Source organism: Ostrea edulis, chromosome 4 (assembly GCF_947568905.1).
Source record: "Ostrea edulis chromosome 4, xbOstEdul1.1, whole genome shotgun sequence".
NCBI classification, from domain to species: domain Eukaryota; kingdom Metazoa; phylum Mollusca; class Bivalvia; order Ostreida; family Ostreidae; genus Ostrea; species Ostrea edulis.
This window is the reverse complement of record NC_079167.1, coordinates 6,759,950-6,787,634: the sequence shown is the minus strand read 5'-3', so window position 1 is coordinate 6,787,634 and position 27,685 is coordinate 6,759,950. Positions and strand designations below refer to the sequence as shown.

Here is a 27,685-nt window from a genome sequence, read left to right as displayed (position 1 = left end):
TGTGATCACTAGTAGTACGTACCTGACCAAACCAAAAATTATTGAGTACCTTGATTAATTTAATGATATATGATACCAAGTATGATACATGTAGAGGCAAAAAAATTATATATTTCACGTGTACGCTCTGCTTACATTGTTTGAATGCATCTTGTTTATCAATAAAAAGTACACGATACATTTAGATCTAGCGTAATTGAAATATACCTGCACATTATTCATGCAGAAATGTACCTATTTACATAACACACAAACAATGCACGGTGCAGTATAACACGCTCCTAACGATTTCACGCACGCTCCTAACGATTTCACGCTTATTGTGAGGTGAGGAAAATTTTTATTGGATATGATAAGGAATGGTTATAACAAACTGTTTCTCGCTAACCCTGAAGTGGATTCGCACGTGACCCAAGTATAATACATTATCCATAGTTATTTGAATTTGCAAATATATGCCTTGTCAAATATACTAGTACTACTAGAGTTTTTCCATGCAAGGTGAAGATAACGAACAGTGATCAATCTCATAACTCCTACAAGCAATACAAAATAGATAGCTGGGCAAACACGGACCCCTGGACACACCAGAGGTGGGATCAGGTGCCTAGGAGGAGTAAGCATCCCCTGTTGACCGGTCACACCCGCCGTGAGCCCCATATCCTGATCAGGTAAACGGAGTTATCCGCAGTCAAAATCAGTGTGCCAAGAACGGCTTAACAATCGGTATGAAACACGTCAGACAGCATTTGACCCAATGCGAGGTTGCATTGACGAACTAGATCGTTATAAAGACCATAGAATTTGCGAAATGCTGACTTCAATCGAGACTGTTGAAATCCCTGTACCATCAACTTGTTTGTCAGTAGCTTACCTCGATTTAAAAACTGACTATACCCAGAACAAGCTCTTGCATATCGAATCAGTTGAGATATATAAACACCATATGCAGGTGATAATGGAATATTGCTACATAAATGTGGGGAAGTTGACGATGGAGAAGCTGAAATCATCCCGTTTGTCATACAGTTGAGTTGTCAGTTTGCCGTTAATGTCATACTTCTTTATTTATTTACAAATGGAGAAGCGAAATGAAAGAAATCTCAGCGGTAACCCCCTATCACAAAATACAATGATAATGAAGTTTACAATATTATGCATGGAGTTTAAGTCCTCGTGTATTTTCCTTGTCTGTGAACGTTTTTACAGCACATCGATGCATGGGAAAAAACACCCAATCCTGAGTGTAATGACATGATACTTGATACCTTTTTTTTTTATTGCAGACCCATCATCGTGCTATACAGGTTGTATGCCTGAACTTCTGATGGCTATAAGTCTGTTGAGAGGACTCCATAACAGTAAATGAAAAATGCTTTCTAACGGATTTTAAAAATAGATGTATGAAAAATGGTAAGGATAATGAACAATGAACATCTTATAAAGAAATTGAGAACAGGGCGAACACGGATATAATCTGGTCCCCGCCCCCGCCACTTATTGATCGTTCCTATAATGGTCAATGAGCGCCGGAGGCGGGGACCAGACTAACAGGATATACAGAGAGAGAGAGAGAGAGAGAGAGAGAGAGAGAGAGAGAGAGAGAGAGATTTGATGAAGTGAAAAGCATGTAAATATAAGTTTGTAATATGCAATATAAAGTACTCCTAGTTTCATTCCTGTTTATCCACGTCGTCATTCTTCTCTTTTTTTCGGATATAAAACAGACAGTCGAAAATTAATCAAATGCCGATTTTCAAAATGGAAGGAGATCAATATATGATTGTATATATCAGTACTTTGATGCAATAAAAATACATGTATGTTCAAATCATATTATCATTAGGAGCACCAACAGTGTTGCTCAATAACGCGTATAATGTATAATTAGGAGCACCAACAGTGTTGCTCAATACCGCGTTCAGTATCAGATAAGGAATATGTGTGTTCGGATCTGATATACTAAGCAGTACAACTGACACAATGAGGTCACAGATAGCACTAGTGTTGACTTTCGCAGGTAAGCCACTTCCAACATTTATATGTGTTGAAGACATTCTGTTAGAAACAAAATTAGCTTTTGAACTGAAATTAATTTGAATCACACGTACAATATAACATCAACTTTGAGCTCAGAGCCTAAATTGATATGGACCTTTTCTCTCGGAACCATTACCCCCGCGGGCTCATCCAAACTTGTTCTCTCGGGACCATTACCCCCGCGGTCTCATCCAAACTTGTTCTCTCGGGACCATTACCCCCGCAGTCTTATCCAAACTTGTTCTCTCGGGACCATTACCCCCGCGGGCTCATCCAAACTTGTTCTCTCGGGACCATTACCCCCGCGGGCTCATCCAAACTTGTTCTCTCGGGACCATTACCCCCGCGGGCTCATCCAAACTTGTTCTCTCGGGACCATTACCCCCGCGGTCTCATCCAAACTTGTTCTCTCGGGACCATTACCCCCGCGGTCTCATCCAAACTTGTTCTCTCGGGACCATTACCCCCGCAGTCTTATCCAAACTTGTTCTCTCGGGACCATTACCCCCGCGGGCTCATCCAAACTTGTTCTCTCGGGACCATTACCCCCGCGGGCTCATCCAAACTTGTTCTCTCGGGACCATTACCCCCGCGGGCTCATCCAAACTTGTTCTCTCGGGACCATTACCCCCGCGGTCTCATCCAAACTTGTTCTCTCGGGACCATTACCCCCGCGGGCTCATCCAAACTTGTTCTCTCGGGACCATTACCCCCGCGGTCTCATCCAAACTTGTTCTCTCGGGACCATTACCCCCGCGGGCTTGTCCAAACTTGTTCTCTCGGGACCATTACCCCCGCAGTCCTATCCAAACTTGTTATCTCGGGGACCATTACCCACGCGGGCTCATCCAAACTTGTTCTCTCGGGATCATTACCCCCGCGGGCTCATCCAAACTTGTTCTCTTGGGACCATTACCCCCGCGGGCTCATCCAAACTTGTTCTCTCGGGACCATTACCCCCGCGGGCTCATCCAAACTTGTTCTCTCGGGACCATTACCCCCGCAGTCCTATCCAAACTTGTTCTCTCGGGGACCATTACCCACGCGGGCTTGTCCAAACTTGTTCTCTCGGGACCATTACCCCCGCGGGCTCATCCAAACTTGTTCCCTCGGGACCATTACCCACGCGGGCTTATCCAAACTTATCCTGTCGGGACCATTACCCACGCGGGCTTGTCCACACTTGTCCTGTCGGGACCATTACCCTCGCAGGCTCATCCAAACTTGTGTATATCCAAAACACAGCATGTTTGAAGAACACATATACACAAACTTTTACAATTCCTGCAATACATAGTTACGGCTCTGACTATAATTATAAATATCTGTGACTTTGATCAGTTGTAAATTATCTTGATTATGGAGGGTGAAGATACATAAAAATTACCTTGGTTCAGAATCAAGTCACAGCATCCGTTTTTAAGAAACGTCTGAACCAAGTATGAACTTCTATTATGACTTCCCATGTGGAGGACTCTGGTGTCTTTTATTTCGAGTTCACTGGGGTATATCGAATCGACATATGAAGGAAAATTATTATTGTTAATAGAAAATACATCGTCGATATATCTAAATGTCGAGTTGAAGACCACGGCAAGATATTATTTCTTTTCGTGTAAATTCTGTCTCATAAGAGAACACAAATAAGTCATCTAACAAAGCAGCACAATCCGTCCCCATGGGAATTCCAACAGACTGTTAGAATACCTGATCACCGAAGACTATGAAGATTTGTCAATGAGGAACTCCAGCACATTTTTAATTTCAACTTCAGAGTACTTGTGCGTGGAATCAGGTTGGTGTTTAACAAAGTGATTTTGGGATGACTGATCACTAGATATGGATATTCCTTTTTTCATTTTTGTTGAAGCAACTGCCTATGATGTCAAAAGGGTTAGGTTTTAATTTATCGTGAGGAATGGTCGTGTAAAGTATTGAATAGTCATACGTTTTGATGTTGTTGATTTGAGAAAAGTTTTGTGATTTCAAGTTTACCAAAATTTTTGTAGAAGGTTTTAGAATCCACATTTGATTTCCACCACTTCTTGCATATGTTGTGGTACAATGCGTTTGAAGTTTCTCCCTCACAGCTGTGAATAGTTTTGTGAGAAGCAAAGATAGGAACTTGGTAGAACATTTACTGGATCCAGCAATGTAAGGGTTTTTTGTGAAGTTTAGGAAACCAGTGTAGATTCGGTAACTCATATTCATCCATCCCATTGACTGGGACATTAAATGTGTATAAAACTGAAGCATGCATTTGAAGAATTTCATTTTTGAAAGGGTAGATGGAGTATAAATACGATTACCAAATGTGAAATCAACCTTTGTGACAAGTATGTGCTTCTAATGGCTCTCTATTGAATACGTTAGAAGCACATACTGGGTCTCTATTGAATACAGGGGCCTCCGTGGCCGAGGGGTTAGAGCATCGCGTTCAAAATCACACGACCTCTCACCTCTGGTCGGTACGGGTTCGAATCCCGCTCGAGCTGGTAAGTGAGAAAGTTTCCCTTTTACTTGCGGAAGGTCGGTGGTCTCTTCCTAGGTACATTGTATCTGGGTTCTCTCTTCCACCAATAAAAACTGGGCACCACCAGATAACTTAAAAATTGTTGAGTGTGGCGGAAAACAGCAATCAATCAATCAATCTATTGAATACGACAAGGACAAAAACATTACCAGTAACCTTAGCTATTGTCAAGGACACAACCTGTGATTACTTTAATGTCTCTCCGTCGCAAAATTAGGGCTTGAACAAATATCGGGACCAACATATAGATGGACAGCGTGATTCGTGTATAGTTTCTCAATATTGTTTGCAAGGGGTATGCTTAAAAGTGTTTTTCTTTTATAGCTACTATACAGGCAACAACAGTAAATCCACTAGCCAACAAAACTGTTTGTTATGACTACGTCGGTTGTTTCAACAACCTCCCTCCATTTGATAACGCTGCCTTTGACTTGCCGCAGTTTCCAGATGACATAGGGACGAAGTTCTTGTTGTTTACACGTAGAAATCCACACCTTCCAGATACTCTGGAATATGTCTCCCAAACATCGGTCGTCAATTCTCATTATCAAAGTGATCTGCCAACAAAGCTCATTATCCATGGATTTTCCAATAATGTTCAAACGGAATGGTTACACACAATGAAAGACGCTTTCTTGAAGCAGGTAGGCGCAGATGATGGATCATCTGATCCCATAAGATATTCAAATAATTCCATGAGTGAATCCTATGAATGAATCTCTAAGAATTAAGACATTTCATTTGATTTAAACAATATTCATCAAGAAAATAAATGAATGAGATTGGGCAGTGCCATATTACATTATGGCATAAGTTGAATTAATTTTCATGAAGACAGAAAAGCAATGAATCCACGGAGCGTCAAATTGACATAAACTCAAATTACTGAAGATTCAATTACATAATTATATCTTCAATTCATTAATTATATCTTCCATTTTCAATTCTGAATCATTGAGCGCATTGATTGAATTGTTGATAGCATTAATTATTCTACTGAATAGATGGGCGCTATAACTGAATTGTTGTTCTCTTATATTGAATTGATTATATCAACAGTTGAATTGATGCGCGCTACAATTCAATTGAAGAGAACAATAATTTTGCGCGCATCAATTCAATTACTGTGCGCAATAAATGAATTATTGCTCTATTCAATTGAATTGAAGTGCACATTAATTCAATTCATGTGCGCAATAATTGAATTATTGTTATCTTTATTTGAATTATCATTAATTCAATTGATGTACCGCCGCGGTGGTCTAGAGGTAGAGCGTTCGCCCCGCATGCTGAAGGTCGGGATTTGAATCCCAGCCATGACAGACCTAAGTCGTTAAAACAGCTAGTGACAGTTCCATCGCCAAACGCTCGGCATCAGGTGTGAATGTCATGGGTCCTCGGAGATGACCTTAAAAACAGATGTCCAGTGTCACAGTAGGTGTGACAAACGAAAGAACCCTCACTGCTCAATGGCCGTAAGCGCCGAGCATAGACCTAAATTTGAATCCCTTCATTGGTCTTGGTGAGGTCTCCATATGAGTGAAAAATTCTTGAGAGGGACGTTTAATAGGATATAATTAATCAATCAATACGCGCAATAATCCTTTATAGAGATATCAACTATATGATTAGAGATATCTTCAATTCAACATATCCACAATTGAATTAATGACCTCTTTAATTGAATTGTTGCTTTCATTGAAAGAACTGATGCCAGTATTAATTCCTCATACAAAAGCGTTGTAAATGATTTAAAGGGAAAGGCAACCCTAACCACATAGTTGCTTTTATAAATTAAGTATTACTTACATATATCGTAATTGACAGTCTTTAACAACAAAAATCCTTGCTTAACAATTAAATCAATATTAATCTATCATGTATTTGAAATTACCCGCCGCTTAATTTATGACGTCACACCGTCTAATCCGGTTTATTTCATCAGCAGCACTGTAAACATGACAAGTCACGAACAGTTAAGTTTGGAGCCGTATAGATTTGAGCCCATTCTTTCGCAAGAAGAAATTGAGAAAAGAAGACGTTCAGTCGAGTAGCAGACAAGGCAGACGGTAAACGTTCTTCATACAAATGCCTTGAACCTCAACTTGTCATTACGCAAATGATGGATCACAGTTTACGTAGTCTTTTCTTTTCAAATGACTTGGTTGAGTCGGGAATTTCAATTAAAACAAAAAACCAATCTTTTTTCACATCTCCCCTTCGCATTAGTGTAATTAACTGCTTGCCAGGAAGGCATCAACCTATTTATTCGCAAGATGCAAGGTGAAGATAACGAACAGTGATCAATCTCATAACTCCCACAAGCAATACAAAATAGATAGTTGGGCAAACACGGACCCCTGGACACCACATGCACATCTTTGATGATCTCACAGGTGCATGGGCTCAGGACCCCCCCCCCCCCTCTCCGAATAAGCTACATGAGTTGATTTAATTAATGCAAGACGTTGTTGACATGCATTAGAAATATTTCCAAGAAAAAAAAAATTAAATCAACTCATGTAACTTATTCGGAGGGGGGAGGGGGGGGGGGGGGGTCCTGAACCCAAGCACCTGTGGATGATCTTAGAATCTCATCAAAACCGGAACAGACGGTGTGACGTCAAAATTATTTATTTTTGTGGTCTTAAATACAAAAAAGTTACACATCATGGGAGCCTCTGTAGATCACGGGAATTTCAATTTTTGACGTTTTCAAATTAGTACTGAAGCTTAAATCTAGGCCATATATCAACAGAATTGTATGACAAATCTTTGTCATATGATTAACCCTATTATTTATCATGTAAAAATCTTTTGGGTTGCCTTTTCCTTTAAGATATCTTTAATTGAATGATAGAGATCATCAAATCATTTATACCGAGCCCCAAATCAAATTTTGCGAGCAATAATTCCACCACGTTGATGTGCACATCTATTGAATTACGCCAGTTTTGAGATAAGAGATCTTCTGTGTGGGAGGTGCATTTATATGTAGTGGAACCTTTAATGCTTAAGTGGGATAGAGTGGACCTACAGTCAGTGACGATCAAATATATTCAAAGCGACTTCTATCTAAATATGTAAATGCAGGAAATACAAAATACTATCATATTTACAAGTAACATCCTACATATGATGCGTACGAGCAACGAAATAATGCGATATGATAAGAATTCCATGAATCTAATTAGTCCCTGAATACGTATCAGTTACCTAGTTTGCGTATTGATCAGTCAAACTGCGTATGAGAAACTTGCTGAGCACATTCATTTATGCAGTGATGGGTATTTATTCCACTCCCGCATGTAAACAAATTGTTTCGCGCCTTACTGTGTACTAAGAGTTCTCTAAAGGGAAATAACTCGGCTATATCTCGAAACTTGCGTATTGAATTAATGAGAGCAATAATTGAATTGATGCAGATGCGCGCATCAAATCAATTATTACTCATCAATGGAATTAATGCGCGCACCAAATCAGTTATTGATCTCATAAATTGAATTAATGCACGCATCGATCAATTATTGCTCTCGTCAATTGAATTGATGAGCGTATTTACCCAATTATTACGTGTATCAATTCAGGTGATGAGAGCAATTACTGTTTTGAAGCGCGCATTAACTCAATTATTGCGCACAATAATGGAATTGATACTATCTTCAAACAATTAAAGATGTCTTCAATTATTTGAGTTGATGTTAATTTGGCGCTCCATATGAATCTCGTTCGAACACACTACACGTTATTTTTCATTACGATGCCTATATTGAGTCTGTTCAATCTGTAGAAGAAGCACGTAATCTTGCTGTAATTCGTATTGAACGGTGTATAATTAATATGCAAAGTACATGCGAGTTTATCTTGAAGGGGGATTACAATGTCATCATTGTGGCTTGGGGGAAGGGGGCTGTCGGGCCCGATTATAACCAGGCCGTCTCCAACACAAGACTGGTGGGAACTCAAACGCGGCTCATCATTCAGAAACTGGTTCAGGCGGGAGGTAGTCTAACAGATGTCCACATCATAGGTCACAGCCTAGGTGCCCACACTGCAGGCTTGGCAGGCAGACAACTACATGGCAAAGTCGCCAGAGTCACTGGTAAATGATGGAAGTGTTTACAACATTCCAAAAAGTGTTCCTTCTTGTTTACGAAAAACATTGAAGAAGTTAATAATGTTTACGTATAACAATACGATTTTCAGGCCTTGATCCAGCTAGGCCAAGGTTTGAAAATCATCCACCTGAGGTCAGAATAGACCCAACTGATGCTCTGTTTGTCGACGTCATTCACACAAACGGAGAACCTATAAACCAGGGAGGGGCGGGGCTAATGCAAGTGTCAGGTCACGTAGATTTTTACGTGAATGGAGGACAGTCACAACCAGGATGTCCAAACGTGGTGTCGGGAACCTTTGAACAGCTGTTTGATCGCAATCTGTCTGGTATTTGTGAGATTTGATATCGGTTTTCTGATCATCTTGTCATTTTGCACACGACAACTACCTTTTCATTAGTCTATTATTTTTGTCGTGTTGTAGGAGCTGTAATAGCAGCATCTTGTAGCCATGGAAGAGCTCACGAGTATTTCACGGAATCCATTCAGACGAACTGTCCATTTACAACATACCCATGTGACAGCTACGTAAGATCTTGTTTTCATTTTATTCCGATGTGCCACTTGAAATTTGCTCAGTATACATGTGGAAAAGAAATGTAAGAAAGGAACCTACGAATTGTTCTCTACAATATAGGAAAAGTTCAGTGCAGGGGGGTGTAAAACATGCGGCACACGTGGATGCTCTCAGCTTGGTCTAAACGCAGATAAAAATACAGGGCGCGGGAAAATGTTCCTCAACACGCAAATCAAAACCACCAAACCATTCTGTGGTAGGTTTCAATTTTCAAGGATAATGTTCTAAAAATGAATTGATTACACATAAAAGTAAAAGTTTATACCAAATGCGTTCATAGACTCAGCCCTAGCACTAACTATATAGCATCCACCACAGCACTACACTACAGCCTTTTTTGTTAAGGAGAGATAACATTTCTTTTAAATTCATTTTAGGCTACCATTACGTTGTCACAACTGTATTTGGATTAGAGGATTCTATCGGTCAATTGTTTCTAACAATTCATGACTCTGTTGGACAAGCACAGCAAATTGCCATTACTGAGTAAAGAATCCAAATTCATAGACACGAAGTTACTTCTTTTCAATTTCATTGTTATTGTATAAAGAAATATGTCTCATTTCTGATAATTTAAATTATGCAGTTGGACTTTATCAATGATATTCATTTTTTCTAAATGTAAGAAATATAAAATGATAGACATCCTTGTTGTACCCTTGCAGTTCAGAAGTACACTTGAGAGCTGGAATGAATCATACCCAGATTGTAGTTTTGGCCACCAGATTTCCAGACATTGCATCTATAGATCTTCTGTATAAAAAGAAGAACGGCTTTTTGTTCGGTTGGGGGGGAGGAAAGAACCAACTGACATTGACGTCAGTGTCCATAGAGGAAATTCGCACTGGGAATAAGTAAGTCAACGTTTGAAGTTTGAGACTTATGGTGATATGTACTTGAAACATATTGATATCTCTTCTTAATGTTCTGTGCAACGAAAAATTGATTTGTATCCATCAAAATAATATGATATTTTTGAAATAGATACAATTTCTATATGAGAGGAACCAGCCTTCCAGACGGGGTAACTGTCAGTACCACTCAAAGATCCGCCACTTCCAATGTTAACTAAGAATTCTCTTAATAAAGATTCACAGAAAACATTTGGCTTTACATTCGCCGTTCAATTTATCAATTCACAGTTTACCTTGACCGCCTTGATCAATCATGTAAGCGATATTTTATCGTGGCATCAATCTGCCTTGAATCAGATCCTGGTGTAGCGATCTACGTGAGCGGATCCTGGCATGGACATTTCATCGCTACTTTAGTAGTGGTTGTTGCCATCCATGAGACGTCCTTCATGAAAATGTTCTAAAATCCACAATACGTGTACTTCTTGCGTGATCCCAATGCAAGCTTATCTTTTTAACACAGTCTGGAAATCTTTGCTGTTGTTATTTTCTGTAACAAACAGTTATTCAATCTTGATGCAATGAAAGATAAAACTATGCATGTGTAAAAATATTCGGCTAATATTTGGATTCCAAATTTTCATATGGCACTATTTTAATGCAAAATATGACTAACAGAAGTCAGAATGTTTTTATGCTGGTATCAATATTTTCCTGAATACAGATTCTCCTGGGTACAATATCTCCCGAGACTGCACTCCCATAATTCCCTACCATGATATCTTTTACTGATTTCCGATGGAAGTACAGCCACTCGACGTTTTAAATATATATAATGATAAAAAATTGTATTCCTATAAACAAAATATTCACAAGGTATACCACGCGGCCATCTTGGTTTTCCTTTTCTGCAAGCTGCATCGCTTGCAATTTTCAACGAAAAGTTCTATATGATATGATAATTAGACCCCTACCGTTTAGAAGCAACTCTGTCAAGGTCCTACCTCTCTCATCGCCATAGTGAATTGGAAATACAGTCCATTTATCGGCTATAATCATCCGTCAAACATCGTCTACTGCTTCTCGAATGCGAAAAGTTTCGTGGGGATCCGTGTTAGAATAGGTCCTCAGTACCCCTTGCTTGTCGTAAGAGGCGACTAAATGGGGCGGTCCTTCGGATGAGACCGTAAAACCTGAGGCCCCGTGTCACAGCAGGTGTGACACGATGAAGACCCCTCCCTGCTCAAAGGCCGTAAGCTCCGAGGACAGGCCTAAATTTTGAAGCCCTTCACCGGCAATGGTGACGTCTCCATATGAGTGAAAAATTCCCGAGAGGGACGTTAAACAGTATACGATCAATCTATCAAATGCGAAAGGTCAGTGAAATAGGAGTTCAGGTATTTCCGAAGGACACAGAGTATTTGTTCAGATCATTGGAATTTATTTTTAAGCTGTGAAACAAATTGAAGCAAAATTCACGAACTTGAAAAAAAGAATTCATGCATATTTGTTCATTTTTCTTGATATTTTTAGAGTACTTACAATCAGAAGAGAAAGGAAAGATGCTGTTCTTTCCTCGAAACAAAATCAGTGACGACTTTATTCAAGTCAATAAAAAAGTCGCTATTTTATCAATTTTGATTTTCAATTCCTCTTATTATATAGAAAATACATTTATATTTTAGCTCACCTGAGCTGAAAGCTCAAGTAAGCTTTTCTGATCACCGGTTGTCCGTTATCCGTCCGACCGTCTGTCTGTAACTTTCACATTTTCGACTTTTTCTCCAGAACCACTGGGACAATTTCAACCAAACTTGGCAAAAAGCATCCTTGGGTGAAGGGAACTTAATTTTTTTTTCAAATGAAGGACCACGCCCTTCTCCAAGGGCAGATAATAGCAAAATAGTGAAAATACGTTAACAACTTTAAAAAATCTTCTTCTCCAGAACTAATGGGACAATTTCAACCAGACTTGGTACAAACATCCTTGGGTAAATGGCATTCAAGTTTGTTGAAATGAAGGGCCACGCCCCTTTCTAAGGGGAGATAATAGCAAAATATAGAAAATACGATAACAGCAATTGCAAATCTTCTCCAGAACCACTGGGCCAATTTCAACCAAACTTGGTACAAAACATCCTTGGGTAAGGGGGATTGAAGTTTGTTTAAATGAAGGTTCACGGCCTTTTCAACGGGGAGATAATAGCAAAATAGTGAAAATACACTAACAACTTTTTAAAATCTTCTCCTCCAGAACCACTAGGCCAGAAAAGCTGAAATTTACATGTTTGGTAAAACTATGACCCCTGGGGGTAGGTTGAGGCCACAATAGGGGATCAAAATGTTTCAGTGAAAATACATTGATGACATTTAAAAGTGATTCTTCTCCAGAACCACAGTGACAATTTCACCAAAACTTAAAACAAAGCATCCTTGGGTGAGGGGGATTCAAGTTTTTTTTTCAAATGAAGGGCCACGCCCCTTTCCAAGGGGAGATAATAACGAATTAGTGAAAATACATTGACGACATTTATAAGTCTTCTTCTCCAGAACCATGCCAATTTCAACCAAACTTGGCACAAATTTTCCTTGGGTGAAGGGGATTCAAGTTTGTTCAAATGAAGGGTCATGTCCGCTACAGAGGGAAGATAATCACAGAAATGCAAAAATAGGGTGGGGTCATTTAACCACTGGGCCAGAAGAACTGAAATTTACATGAAAGCTTCCTGACATAGTGCAGATTCAGGTTTGGTCAAACTATGACCCCTGGGGTAGGTTGGGGCCACATTAGGGGATCAAAGTTTTACATGCAAATATATAATGTAAAATCTTTGAAAACTTTCTTCTCAAGAGCCATTAGGCCAGAGACTTTTGCATTTACATGAAGGGTTCCTAACATAGTGCAGATTCTAGTTTGTAAAAACCATGGCCTCCGGAAATAGGTTGGGGCCACAATAGGGATCAAAGTTTTAGATGCGAATATCTAAGAAAAATCTTGAAATATGGGCCAAGGTAACTCAGGTGAGCGATGTAGCCCTTGGGCCTCTTGTTTAAATTGAATTATCTTTATTTGCATATTGATTTGGACGTTTGGGAGTACGAGAGTATGCTTAAATACGCCCTTGGGTCAGTCATTCAGGTATTTTCTACTGGAAAAAAATATTTTGACCGAAGATACATTGTCCTATTAACCTGTCACGGTCGCCGTGTTTAGAGCGTTCGCTTCTTGACCTAGAAGTTGTGGGTTTCATGACCGCTAGCACTTTCATGGCATCAAATCGAAAATGTTAAAATAAGTAGTGAGTGCTTCTTCGCCAAAAGTTCGGTATTTATAAGAGAGAGTTGTGGGTCTTTTGGATGACACCTTAAAATGCGAGGTCCCGTGTCACAGTAGGCGTTGGCAAGAACAGTGACTGCTATGACCCCGTGGTACATACAGCTGGTCGAGTAAAAGCCCTTGAAGGAACGTAATACATAAAATCAAAATAATTCTTTAACATTTACCAAAAACGTATGAGATATAGTCACATAGCATGTCTGGACAGGAGGCTTATTGGTTATGTATTGTCTCGTGAAATAGTTCCATGACCCCTGCAATAGTCACTGAAACTATATTTGGTCTAATATGCATGACGCGACTGGTCTGTGATTTTATCGAAAGGTAACCTCGTCTTTCTGAAAGTGATTTAGTGCGTTCCTTATCTCTGCTAGCGGCGTCAAACATGGCTATGTCATGGATAATTTTCCTTGCTGGGCTGTGTTTAGAGATTTGTGGTAGGTACCAAATATAACAAGGTAACTCTCAACACAACTTACCAATCTTTCCAAAAAACTAATTATTAAAAGAATTCTATGATTTTATGAATTCGTACTATCGGTGTATTCTTTATTAAGACTGGCACTCTCTAATTTTGCGCAAGATTGCCTATTTTTACTTACAGGTGGAGAAGATTCCGCTGTCACCACTCTTACCCCTGGGACTCCGACTCCTCCCACACCCGGAAACACAACCACCCCCAAGCCAAACCCATACGCCAATAAGACTATATGTTACGCATACGTCGGCTGCTTCGATAATTTTCCACCCTTCGATAATGCTAATCTTGATTTACCTCGGTCTCCAGAAGAAATTGGGACCGAATTTGTATTATATACCAGAAGGAACTGGAATAGCTCACACCATCTAAATTATACATCGCTAACTTCCATAAGAAATTCCTTCTACAAGAGCACCGCTAAAACGAAATTTATCATTCATGGATTTACCAACACGATCAAGTCCACATGGTTGCACAAAATGAAAGACGCTTTTCTGAAGAGGGTGGGCATTTTTCTCTTATTGTAACGAGGATTTTATTCGGCCCTGTGAGCTGCTGTATCTTAGTAGTGCTTACGCATTTCTAATCCGGTAAAAAGACAATTTGGCGTCAAATACAACACCCACCGTTGTAATGAAAAAGTATCCGCGATTTGGAACTTTTCCTCCCTGTTACATATTCTTGTATTTTTCTTGTATTTTCTTGCATTTGTATTGTATTGTTCTTGTATTGTAAAATATTCTACAAAAATATTTTCTGCGGAGGATAAGGAAATTTTTTTTATTGAATATCCATTACAACCTCCAGTACTTTTGAGATGTTGTATTTGCAAATTCATAATTATTTCTCTGACAGGGTGATTTTAATGTTGTCATTGTGGCATGGGGCAATGGCGCCACAGCACCTAACTACAACCAGGCTGTTTCTAATACCCGAATGGTTGGGACTCAGCTTCGTCTTATTATTGACATGTTAGTCAGAGCGGGGGGTAAAGTCAGCGACATGCATCTGATCGGTCACAGCCTTGGTGCTCACACTGCAGGTTACACAGGTCGACTTCTGCATGGCAGATTAAACAGAATCACAGGTAAGTGACCCAAGTCAAGTTGTTCTTTTTGACCACTACAGGCACTTTTACATGGTAGAAAAAAATCATTTTAATCCTATGAATAATCACTAGAGCTCACGTTTCAAGATTTCATACAAAAGGCATGGATCCAGCAGAGCCCGACTTCGAACATCTCTCCGCGGGAATTCGTTTGGATCCCGCCGATGCAGTCTTTGTTGACGTCATTCATACAAACGGTGCTCCATTTAGTAGTCTTGGTTATGGTCTCATGCAAGCTTCTGGTCACGTGGATTTCTATGTCAATGGAGGAGAAAAACAACCTGGATGTCCTAATCAAATAAGCGGGCTATTAGGAAGTCTTTTTACTTTTAATACCACAGGTACACAATTTCTTTTGAAATTTTTAACATTCTTAGAGTTTAGCAGACTCGCTGCAGTTTTGTATATCTCGATAATTGAAAGAAATTAACGTTCTGAATAACAATCATTTTAGTTTAACTAAGGATTTCAGTGTGGGATGTTCCTATCGAAAATGTACCAAATGAGGAAGTGCATGGTTTCTCTTTGGTTTTTCTTTAGCCATGGGAGAGGCGGTCGCTTGTAGCCACGGAAGAGCTCACGTGTATTTCACGGAGTCTATTCTAACGGATTGTCCATTTACAGCATATCCGTGTGATAACTTCGTAAGTTACTGCCGCTCTCCAAGATTTTTAAGGTTATTTTTCTTAGTTAGAATTTAACATTATGGCAACATATTTTAAGATAAAATCCGTTTGATATTCAGGAAAATTTTACTCGCGGGGAATGTATGACCTGTGGCACGAGAGGTTGCTCTCAAATGGGTTACTATGCCGACCAGTACTCAGCTAGAGGAAAAATGTACCTCAGCACTGTAGTGAGAGAGAGGGAACCGTTCTGTGGTAAGTTACAGGATCTCAATGGTATATAATTTAAACATGTTTGTTACTTTTAGTCTTAATGACACAATATCTAGATCTTTTTTAAAATCTGTTTGTATGGTTATTTTTTGTGCCATGTCGTCTTTTCGTTATTTTGATGTGAAAAGACGACAGAATGACAAGTTGCGTCTTTTCAAAACTAAATAGCGAAAAAACTACAAAATAAAAAGACGGCAAATTTTATAGACGAAAAGACAACAAATAAAAACCGCAAATTAGCAATTAAATTTCGTCCTCTTTTTGTCCTGCTGATATTGTGACATCATTATCCACCTTTTGGCCTAAAAATCAAAGTACACTTGACATAGTTGGAGGATTTCCTCGTCCTAACAACCACAAACGGTGTTTGTATTGTGCTGTTGGCACTGGATCCCATCAGGGGGATTCAACTACGGTTTTCGCACAATGATACAATTTCTAGTTTAGATGTTTAAAAGCACTGTTATTTAGTCTTGCAAAGTAAAATGATGGTCTAGTTGTCACCCAGTCGCCTAGAAAAAATGCGTGTATTTTCGCTCCAAATTAACTAAAAGACATCAATGACACTTTCTATCAAGATATCAATACTACGGTATTCTATTAATAATGGGGGGGGGGGGGGGGGGGCTTTCGAAATACGACCCATGTTTTGACACTCTTTCTTTCCGATATGACGGTCTTATTAGCATACCGCATGCTATTTCCCCGCCAGTTCTTGGGTCTGTGCTTATCTACTTGCCTCTCCGCAGAATGAAATAAATCTGATCGGTCCTTATTCCTATGTAAACAAAATATAAACTAAATGTTAAAACTTACCAAAGTCAATGTATTATTTCTGACCACGTGTGAATTATACAAATGTGACTGACAGGAGGCGTCTGAGAATTAACTTCAATCGACCTAGCCTCATTGGTTAATATCCGAGCGGAAGTATATGTTGCATATCAGTCGTTCTTTAGACATCCACGGACATGTTTTCTCCAGCAGGTTTTTTTTAACGGTCTTTCGGCCGTTCTCCGTATTTAGGAAAGGAAGTTTTAATTGACTTTATATAGCCTAGGTTGCTGAAAATTGGTGGTTCCTTTAGGACCTAGGTGGCCGATATTTTTTATCCCTTGTGGTTTCATAGTCTATTCTAGGTGGCTGAACTTTGGTGGTCCTTTTTAGGTCTAGGTGACCGATATTTTTTATACCTTGGTGGTATCGCATTTACGGCCGTTTGCCCTGGAAACGAAAAATGGATTGTCTTCAGTAAGGCGGCAAGGTATATGAGCATTTCCCAAGTGGGCCTAGCTTAAACCACCTCAAACACACTCAGATGAAGACAATATATACCAGCAATGATTTTCGGGTTTATTCACAGCAATTGGAACATTAAGTCATTATGGGCGACTGAGGTTCATACCAGGGTAAATATTCCAATGCTCTTTCTTACTCCCATGTATAACACTCCAACCAATCACATCCAACATCCATCGTTTGAAAACTGACACATACGCAGTATCCTTACAAGACCGACATGTTGCTACCACACTAACCCTCATGAAAGGCAGGGTTACTTGGGTATAGTTCAAATGTCACAATACGTCATATAAGAGCTGAAACTCTCTTCGTTCGATTGCAACTCGGGTAACCTGAGTTCGTACTTGGATATGAACCGAAGTCGCCCTACATAGTTCTTGGGGTAGTATTGACTTGATGGAGTTATTCTGCTTTCTCCGTTTGACGTCACATGTTTGTGTGCACATTTCTAAATTAGTACTTGGGATGGGTTCTTTTGTCTTTCAGCCCGAGGGACACTTATGTCCTAGGTAGTGATTTATTACGTGGGTTGTGGGGATTCTTCCTTTGGGTGTGATTGGTTGTATTGCAATGTTTATAAGATTATGATTGATGATCATAATTTTGCAGAATTGTGGAGTTTAATACAGTCGATATGTCTTAAATCAATGTCATAAAAGTTCCGACCTGGGACTTAAATTGTGGTTTCAATCCTATGAATGTAAATATTAGGAAACAGTCGGCATATACTGTAGAAGTACTTTTTCCGCGCGGTATTAATTTACGCTATGTACGCGGTCACAAATTTTCCGTGGAAATTTATCCCAGCATACTTACTGGGTAAAGTAAATGAAAGACATTAAGTGGCAATCTAAGAAATCCGCCCAATTTTCTACCCGCGGAATAAACAGAAATTGTGATTCCGTGGAAAAAAGTACTTCTTCAACAAAAATGGAAAACGGAAATATTCATATCCAGTGATAAGTCATCCAAAAATTATTTTGTTAAACACCATTCGGATTCCACGCACCAGTATTCTGAAGTTGAAATTAAAAATGTGCTGGAGTTCCTCATTGACAACATCTTCGTAGTCTTTGGTGATTAGGTCTTCCAACAGTCTGTTGGAATTCCCATAGGCACGAATTGTGCGCCTTTGTTAGCTGACCTGTTTTTGTTCTTTTGAAGCAGAAATTATTCAAATACTTCTACGAGAAGAAAAATTTCTTGCCGTGGCCTTCAATACGACATATAGATATATCGACGACGTTTGATCTATTAACAATGATAATTTTCATTCACATGTCGATTCGATAAATCCCCGTGAACTCGAGATAAAAGACACCACAGAGTCCTCCACATCTGCTTCATACTTAGATATTTTATTGAAAATACATATGTAGATATTAACGGCAAACCAACAACTCAACTTTATGATAAACGGTATGATTTCAGCTTCTCCTGGGCACCTGTTCCCACCTCTCCAGTGGTCTGTGTTTGCCCAACTCTCTTTTTTTTTGTATTGCTGATAGGAGTTATGAGATTGATCACTGTTCGTTATCTTCACATTTCATTCAGGTCATGTTAAGCTTTGGATATAAAAGACTCCACAGGTGGAAATCTGAATGTAGGACGATGCCAATAATTGCATCCCTAGTAAACAGTAGCTTATGATACCAGGATCTTCACAAATTATCATTATGCCGTATCAACGACTGACCTGTTTCTCGTGAACCAAAACATAAAAATCGTATAAATGCCGCGTGGGTGAGTGGGAAAACCCGCGATCATCATCATCCTCTTGATGCATGTTGTCTATAACCAAGCATGTATGTGTAAAGATTGACTAATATGTCACATGTACTTCCGCTCGGATATTAACAAATGAGGTTATTACCGTATCCTCAGTAATTAATAGTCTCTAGCATTCAGATCATGGTAAGTTTGAGGCATAAAAAACTCACGTGACCTGACACTTGCATTAGCCCCGCCCCTCCCTGGTTTATAGGTTCTCCGTTTGTGTGAATGACGTCGACAAACAGAGCATCAGTTGGGTCTATTCTGACCTCAGGTGGATGATTTTCAAACCTTGGCCTAGCTGGATCAAGGCCTGAAAATCGTATTGTTATACGTAAACATTATTAACTTCTTCAATGTTTTTCGTAAACAAGAAGGAACACTTTTTGAAATGTTGTAAACACTTCCATCATTTACCAGTGACTCTGGCGACTTTGCCATGTAGTTGTCTGCCTGCCAAGCCTGCAGTGTGGGCACCTAGGCTGTGACCTATGATGTGGACATCTGTTAGACTACCTCCCGCCTGAACCAGTTTCTGAATGATGAGCCGTGTTTGAGTTCCCACCAGTCTTGTGTTGGAAACGGCCTGGTTATAATCGGGCCCGACAGCCCCCTTCCCCCAAGCCACAATGATGACATTGTAATCCCCCTTCAAGATAAACTCGCATGTACTTTGCATATTAATTATACACCGTTCAATACGAATTACAGCAAGATTACGTGCTTCTTCTACAGATTGAACAGACTCGATAGAGCTGTGGCGTAGCTTCCATTGAGTTAACCGAGGCAGCTGCCTAGGTAAAAAAAACCCCACCTTTTACGTTGTTAAAATGTCGATAGCAGACCCCCTGCCTCGGTAATATTCGAACCCAAGCTACGCCTATGTAGAGGCATCGTAATGAAAAATAACTTGCAGCGTGTTCGAACGAGATTCATATGGAGCGCCAAATTAACATCAACTCAAATAATTGAAGACATCTTTAATTGTTTGAAGATAGTATCAATTCCATTATTGTGCGCAATAATTGAGTTAATGCGAGCTTCAAAACAGTAATTGCTCTCATCAACTGAATTGATACACGTAATAATTGGGTAAATACGCTCATCAATTCAATTGGACGAGAGCAATAATTGATCTATGCGTGCATTAATTCAATTGATGAGATCAATAACTGATTTGGTGCGCGCATTAATTCCATTGATGAGTAATATTTGATTTGTTGCGCGCATCTGCATCAATTCAATTATTGCTCTCATTAATTCAATACGCAAGTTTCGAGATATAGCCGAGTTATTTCCCTTTAGAGAACTCTTAGTACACAGTAAGGCGCGAAACAATTTGTTTACATGCGGGAGTGGAATAAATACCCATCACTGCATAAATGAATGTGCTCAGCAAGTTTCTCATACGCAGTTTGACTGATCAATACGCAAACTAGGTAACTGATACGTATTCAGGGACTAATTAGATTCATGGAATTCTTATCATATCGCATTATTTCGTTGCTCGTACGTATCATATGTAGGATGTTACTTGTAAATATGATAGTATTTTGTATTTCCTCCATTTACATATTTAGATAGAAGTCGCTTTGAATATATTTTATCGTCTTGATCACTGACTATAGGTCCACTCTATCCCACTAAGCATTAAAGGTTCCACTACATGTAAATGCACCTCCCACACAGAAGATCTCTTATCTCAAAACTGGCGTAATTCAATAGATGTGCACATCAACGTGGTGGAATTATTGCTCGCAAAATTTGATTTGGGGCTCGGTATAAATGATTTGATGATCCCTATCATTCAATTGAAGATATCTTAAAGGGAAAGGCAACCCAAAAGATTTTTACATTATAAATGATAGGATTAATCATATGACAAAGATTTGTCATACAATTATGTTGATATATGGCCTAGATAAGCTTCAGTACTAATTTGAAAACATCAAAAATTGAAATACCAAGCCTCTATCTTTGCTTCTCACGAAAATAGCAACAGCTGTGAAGGAGAAACTTCTAACGTACTGTGCCACTACATATGTTAGAAGTGGTGTAAATTAAATGTGGATTCTAAAAAATTCTAAAGAACTTTTAGTAAACTTGAAATCGCAAAACTTTTCTCAAATCAACAACATCAAAACGTATGACTTTTCAACATTTTACACGACCATTCCTCACAATAAATTAAAGACTAGACCTTTTGACATGCAGATCTTTATATCTTAGAAAAGACGGCTTCGCCTATGTTGCTGGAGGCTCGAAAAAATCGTCGCATCAAACGTGATGGTGTCTCCACAGACATTGATAACCTTATTTCGATGGCAATTTTATCATTTCTAGGTATAGATCACCCATGACTTATGCAAACATTTAACACCCTACTCTGAGGCCTTTTGCGTCCCTTGTGTTATTTCAGGTCATGGTTGCAACTGGAAGTTTCAAGGCTGTTTGGGATGTACATAGCATTTCCAGATCAAGTGTTTGCAAAATAATACCTGACTCGGTACCATCTTGATGTGGCCAAAACACATTATTATGTCCGTTGAGTCAAATGACTTGCCGAAAAAATAAAGATAAGGAAATTTAGCTCAATAGCCAATACGATAGCCTGTATTGATGGTACACACATAAGAATCGAGTCCCCAAATACTGATGAACGTCTTTATACATGTAATAATTTAAAAAATCATTTAATAAATGTCCAAGGGGTGTGTGATGCGAATTTAAAATTTCTAAACTTGGTCATCAGCATAATTTGGCGAAATGTACGGTGCTGTAATTTGGTCGAATTCAGCACTGGATTGTTCAAGAAAGGAGCGATAGCAGAAGTGTGGCTATTTGATTACAGTGGTTCTCCGCCTACATCAGATTCAGAAGAGGGTCAATAACACAACACATATCCACACTGGAAATACCATAGAATCTTACTATCACGCTTTCGTTGTCTGGATACTTATGGAGGAGGAACTCTTTCGTACTCCCTAGAGCTTGTGATATAACCAATGTCTGTGTTGTCCTACACAATATATGCATTACCAAAACTATACCCCTTCAGGATCCTCGAGTGTGCACCAGGGAAATATAACTGACGACGCCATTATCAGAGGTCGTCTTGTCGCAGGGTATTATTTTTTTTTTTTTTTTGTACGAGTAAAGTAATATACATCGCCAATGTGAAAAGATAATTTATTGTTTATTTGCATTTTATGTCATTTTTATCTAATCAAACATTTTATGTTTTGGTATATGATTGTCTTCATTAATCTGTCTCTCTCTAAATGTAACAAAACAAAAATAGGGACTTTTTGAAATTTATCTAATAACCAATCAAAACATAACCCCATGCTTTACCAAGAATATCTGTGTCGCTGTTTTTCAATGGTGAGTCTCTGTTACTTCAACTGCAACCGCTTCATAACTGAAAGTCTTTTTTATCATTTATCTAAATGCATATCATACACTTTATACATCGCAATGCATAAGGAAAATTCATTTCACACGTCAGAAAAATTCGTGCCATACATCCGAATATATACATAATTATAAACAATATTCCTAATATAGGTAACGATCAAATTCTGAATTAAAAGTACATTTTTAAGGTTGTGTAGGAGATGTTGCTCCTTCTGTTTTGTATTTATATATAGAAAAACTTACAAATGACGTAAGATTATTCAAAAAAGTTGCTTTTTCATTATAAAACCCCAGTATAATAGTTTTCCTTGTAATATTAAATTTCAGGAAGATGCTAATTTTATCCCAGACATGCTTGATAGTCACACAAAAGAGGGTTTGTGTCTGTATCTACAGTATGAGTTTCACATAATGGAGACTTATTTTTGTTCATATACTATTGTTTAAAATACCATTAAGTTGTTTATAGTTAAATTCTGATATATTTTTTAAAATACTTTTCTTTAATTTTTGTGATATACATGTATATATTTCCCAATTAAAATAACTGATACTGAAACATATTTTTTTCCATCTGTTTTCATACAATGGTTTTAGAAATTTCATATTGATAAAACTGCATAGAAAAACTTTTGATATTTTTAGCTCGTTTTACAACATTATTCTTAAACAAAAATTGAACATCAGGTTCCCTTTTACTTTTTCGTATTTTGAATAATTTGGTCAAATTTTTGTCAATAAGATTTAATAGCTTTTATAAGTATAATATATTCACAGTGAATATTATTCTTCTTTTTCAATTTGTTTGTAAAGCACATTGTATCATGCATTTTCCCATATTCATAAAAAATATCTTTAATATATAGAATTCCATTCTGTATCCATTTTTCAAAACATAGTGGTTTCAATCATATTGAGTGTGTTTGTTGTTCTACATGAAGTGACTAAAGAACTCGTCTCTCTTTAAGTTTTTGTATCAAGTTGCTTTTTGCATCTATTATAAGCTGAAATTATATAATCCCATAGAAATTGGGAGGTTTTAACAATTTGAAATTTTGTGCTCTAAGTAATATCGCAAGGGGTAAATGAAAGCGGCGGAAACTTGTCTTTTTATATAAGTGAGGTTAGTATGAATAATATTCACTCCACTTTTCATACTGTATACATCTTTTTTTGTTTATACTCTGTAATTGAATATATATTATGCTGATGAGCCGTAAGGCTTAAAGCCATTAAACAATACAATACAATGAATATTAATTACTCGATAGTCATTTAGTTGAAAAGTCGACGTACACCACGTGACTAAACAAACTCGCAATCATTCATACATACTATCATACACTCTCGTATTCGATTGGCTATGTCGGTCAATAGTATTTAGAAATAGAGCTCGCTGCAACACACTTATGGATGGACCGGCAGAAACCGTGATCTTCCGTACGCTCCGTAATCACGCCGGCAACAACCGGTATTTTTTCCGGAGAGGTACAGTTAGTTAGGTGCTTATCCGTTGACCGGTATTACAACGTCACAGAACCCGCCGGATTACTCCGGGTGACTAGAATTTTGCATCCGGCGTTTACCGGCTCCTGATCCGTGAATGTGTGAAAGGGGAACAAAAAGAAAAAAAACAAAACCAGACATCCACATAAAAGTGGTTATATTGCCAGACTAGTTAAAAATAGTTTTATTCATAATTATCATTGTCAATGGGTTGTTTACTTGAGCCTGTCCATTCTTTGAACAAAAGATGTAATGCTTTTTAAGTAGGATATAAGCCCCAAACTGTCCATACTGTGAGAGTCCTACAGGGCTCGATCAGTTCTTTCTCTCACAGAATTGACAGGTTTTTGGTTTTTATCCTTTACATAGAATTTAGTGTTTGCGGAAATCTGTGTGAAAGGTCTGTAATATCTGAAAATGTTGAAGTTATTTACAACTATTTGGTTTGTATTTCAATGATATTGGGTATATGATCGATAAGAAAAAATGGCGATAATTGATGTTCACCCTCGACAGACCCTCCCCAACAACAACCAACTGAACAGAAGAAAATAGTTGGCGATAAGAATGGTGGTACTCGACCGATATAAAGATATACTCATTTGTTAACAATATCTCAGAAAATCATATGAAAAATGTTAATCACTTTGATTTTCTTTTGTTCACATTAGGTTTTCACTATGTGATAAAATATGACCTGGGGACAACCGACAGTTATGGCACTCTGTTTTTCAACCTAAAAGGAGCGTTTGGAAACACACATCCGATTGCTGTGAATGAGTAAGAGTTAAAATCACCAAAAAATCTAACAACACCAAAATAAAGTCCAGTGTCTTAAAATGAAAGTGAAATTTGTATGACCCATATATCCCATTTCCTTCAATTTTGCAGAAAAGACACTCATCTAAAAACAAGTGGAGTGGTCACAAAAGTTGTAGCTGTTCCCACCGAGGTTGGAGAGGTCACGTCAGTAGATGTTCTATACAGGAAAAAGAAAGGCTTCTTATGGGGTTTTGGAGGGGGACAAGATAACATTGAGGTCATCTCGGTGTCCGTCACGTCAGGAGAATTAGGGGACAGGTAATGGAATGTGAATTGTGTGTCTATCGTATCGCATGCTGGCCAGTGACATGTGACCCTTTCCTGGTTCTCGCGGTGCTGTCAGTCATGGTATCTAAGAAAGTGCTGTAGGTACATTGTTATTTCGCCTTACCATGTTACACTGTCTACATCGAAAACTGAAGTCAACTTGAATGTTAAAATATGTTCGCGTATAAGTTCGAACTCAGAGTATATACTTTGTATTTTTCCTTCAATTTTTTTTTACCTCCATATATCTTACCTCTGACCTGTAAATTTCTTCTTTCTTTTTTTTTTTTTTTTTGACTGTTTGTTTAACTGTTCTTCATGTGAAGTGAATTACTTTAACTGCACTGCGAACAATACCACGTGGAATGGTATTAAACAAACTTGCAGTTATTGGCACTACCGGCAGTCTACGGAGATAGAGTTTAAAATCAACAAAGGAGTAAGTCAATTTCGTTAAAACGAGGGTTTTTTCCAATAATTATGAAAAACTGCATTCTTGAAACAAAATAAATTTTTAATTTTCTTGAAACTCTTTTTCATTAAAAAGAAATTGTCAATATTGAACAAACCACTCTTCGGCCGACATTATTACTAATATTACATAGAACGAATTTAAGGTGAAAATTGTATATGTGTGTGTGTGTGTGTGTGTGTGTGTGTGTGTGTGTGTGTGTGTGTGTGTGTGTCAATTACCTTTCCACAAACAAATTTCATGGTTTTGACATATATTTAGTCATCACTTTTTAATCATATGGAAAGTCTTTCAAATTATGAATTCATAATGCCTTCTTGTTAACTGCTATTTGGGATGTGCATGTCTTTACCTGTGTTTGTCAGTGTACATGTATATCTTTTCACAAATTTGCCGCGAACTCTGCAAGTTTTATAGAAACATATCTTTCCAGGTCAAAAGTTTGTGATCCTCTAAGTGAAAACTGTGGTGGATCATGAACTTGGGAACAGAAGTTTTACGTAAACATTCGATGGGCATTGATATTTCACTGTAAATGTTATTCTCTGTTCAAATGGTCATAATTCTGTTTACGAACAATCTAAGGAGGTATTTAAAAGTTACTCTGTTGTTTCATCGTGCAAGGACATTAATATTTTCATATATATTTAGAGTTGTGCTTATGGAGGACACACAAAGAATACAGATTTGAATATTTGATATCAGAAAATTATCATTTGATATAAGGATATTGATATGCGACACTAGAAATAGAGGATATTCAATGCTTTGTAGTTGGATATGGATTTATTTCACGAGTAAGACGGGATTTTTTTTCCTCCTCATATTTTCACGAGTGCGAAGTAAGACAGGATTTTTTTTTTTTTATATTTGCACGAGTGAAACTATAAAATAAAACTGTCTTACTCGTAAAATATATTCCATATCCAACTACAAAGTATTGAATTTTCTGTTTATTATATTTTATTTTTTGGTTCTAGAGCATTTTTATTTAAAATGTTAGATATATAGTAATACATGTACACAACATGACAGCACAGCCAGTTGTTATTGTAATATGTTATTTTCACAGTGTTAAAATATAATTTTTATTCAATGGAAAAATTATAGTATTTCACTGTTGAAAATGTAATAAAATCTTTTATCAAACTCGTTTAAGTTACGTAGTAATGGTTAGCTATATATTTAATCCAGTAATTTCATACTTTGGATACAACAGTTCCAAACTGAGGCTCAGCATTTAAAAGTAAGAATCACGGGTCTTTCGGAGATGACCGTGAAAACGGATGCCCCGTGTCGCAGCAGGCGTTGGCACGATAAAGAACTCTCACTGCAACGCCCCTGCGCACTAAGCATAAGTCTAAATGGTACTTCTCCTACAGCTGGTGACGTCTCAATATGAGTAAAATATTCTCGACGGGACGTAAAAATATCAACCAATCAATCAATGAACCAAACTGAGAAGAACACATTTGATGAAGTGCATTCTTTCCCCCCAGGTCTACTCGTATTTACATTGTGGAATGGCATTGGGAATGAAAGATAAATACCACATACATAAAATCTACAAATTTTGCAGGAAAAACATCTTTTCATTTTTGTTTTGCTCCTTGAAATTGGGAGGATCAAGGGGAGTGTGGGTCCAGGTGTCAGAGGTCTGTGTCCTTTGCATCATCGACATGCAGCACTTGTACTGTAACCTTATTAAAAGTTTCCGTGTGTGTTGCTCAGATGACTGTTAAGGCCCATGGGTCTCTATTTATATGAATGTTTTATCTTTTAGTCGTTCACTCTACATATTTTATTACACTTTACACATTAGAAAAATAAGGAAATAAAAATAAGTCTGCCTTGAACAATTTATATTCGAAATTCTTACGTGCAAAAATCTAGGACAGTATATTTTCGGAATTCGCACGTGCAAACAAGTAGGACAGAATGCTAATCAAATCTCGCACAAGTCTTGGTTATCATTGATTTCCCTTTCTTTAGATACAAGCTCTTAATTGAAATTTTGAATTTCTCTCCATTTACAGTTCCTCCTTTTGTTTACGTAAATCGGTGGATGATGGAGTCCGGGTGACAATTCCAAGACAACAAGGCACTGTGTGCTAACTGTACAGACTACATCCATCAAGTGTGTGTATGTGCAGCTACAGAAAATAAACCCGAAAGTTCA

At 38.1% G+C, this 27,685-nt stretch overlaps 1 protein-coding gene across 1 annotated transcript; it reads left to right on the top strand.

Annotated features, from left to right (window-relative positions):
* Nucleotides 1–1,932: 1,932 nt before the first annotated feature.
* On the top strand, nucleotides 1,933–27,685 carry LOC125668860 (uncharacterized). Its single transcript, XM_056161120.1, has 18 exons — nucleotides 1,933–2,020; nucleotides 4,898–5,217; nucleotides 8,444–8,675; nucleotides 8,780–9,019; nucleotides 9,116–9,219; nucleotides 9,329–9,464; nucleotides 9,646–9,754; nucleotides 9,934–10,122; nucleotides 10,253–10,339; nucleotides 13,805–13,896; nucleotides 14,064–14,443; nucleotides 14,796–15,027; nucleotides 15,150–15,389; nucleotides 15,589–15,692; nucleotides 15,794–15,929; nucleotides 24,617–24,725; nucleotides 24,837–25,025; nucleotides 27,543–27,685. Exons 1-18 carry the CDS (start codon nucleotides 1,984–1,986, stop codon nucleotides 27,619–27,621), a joined length of 3,015 nt encoding a protein of 1,004 aa, XP_056017095.1. The 5' UTR covers nucleotides 1,933–1,983; the 3' UTR covers nucleotides 27,622–27,685.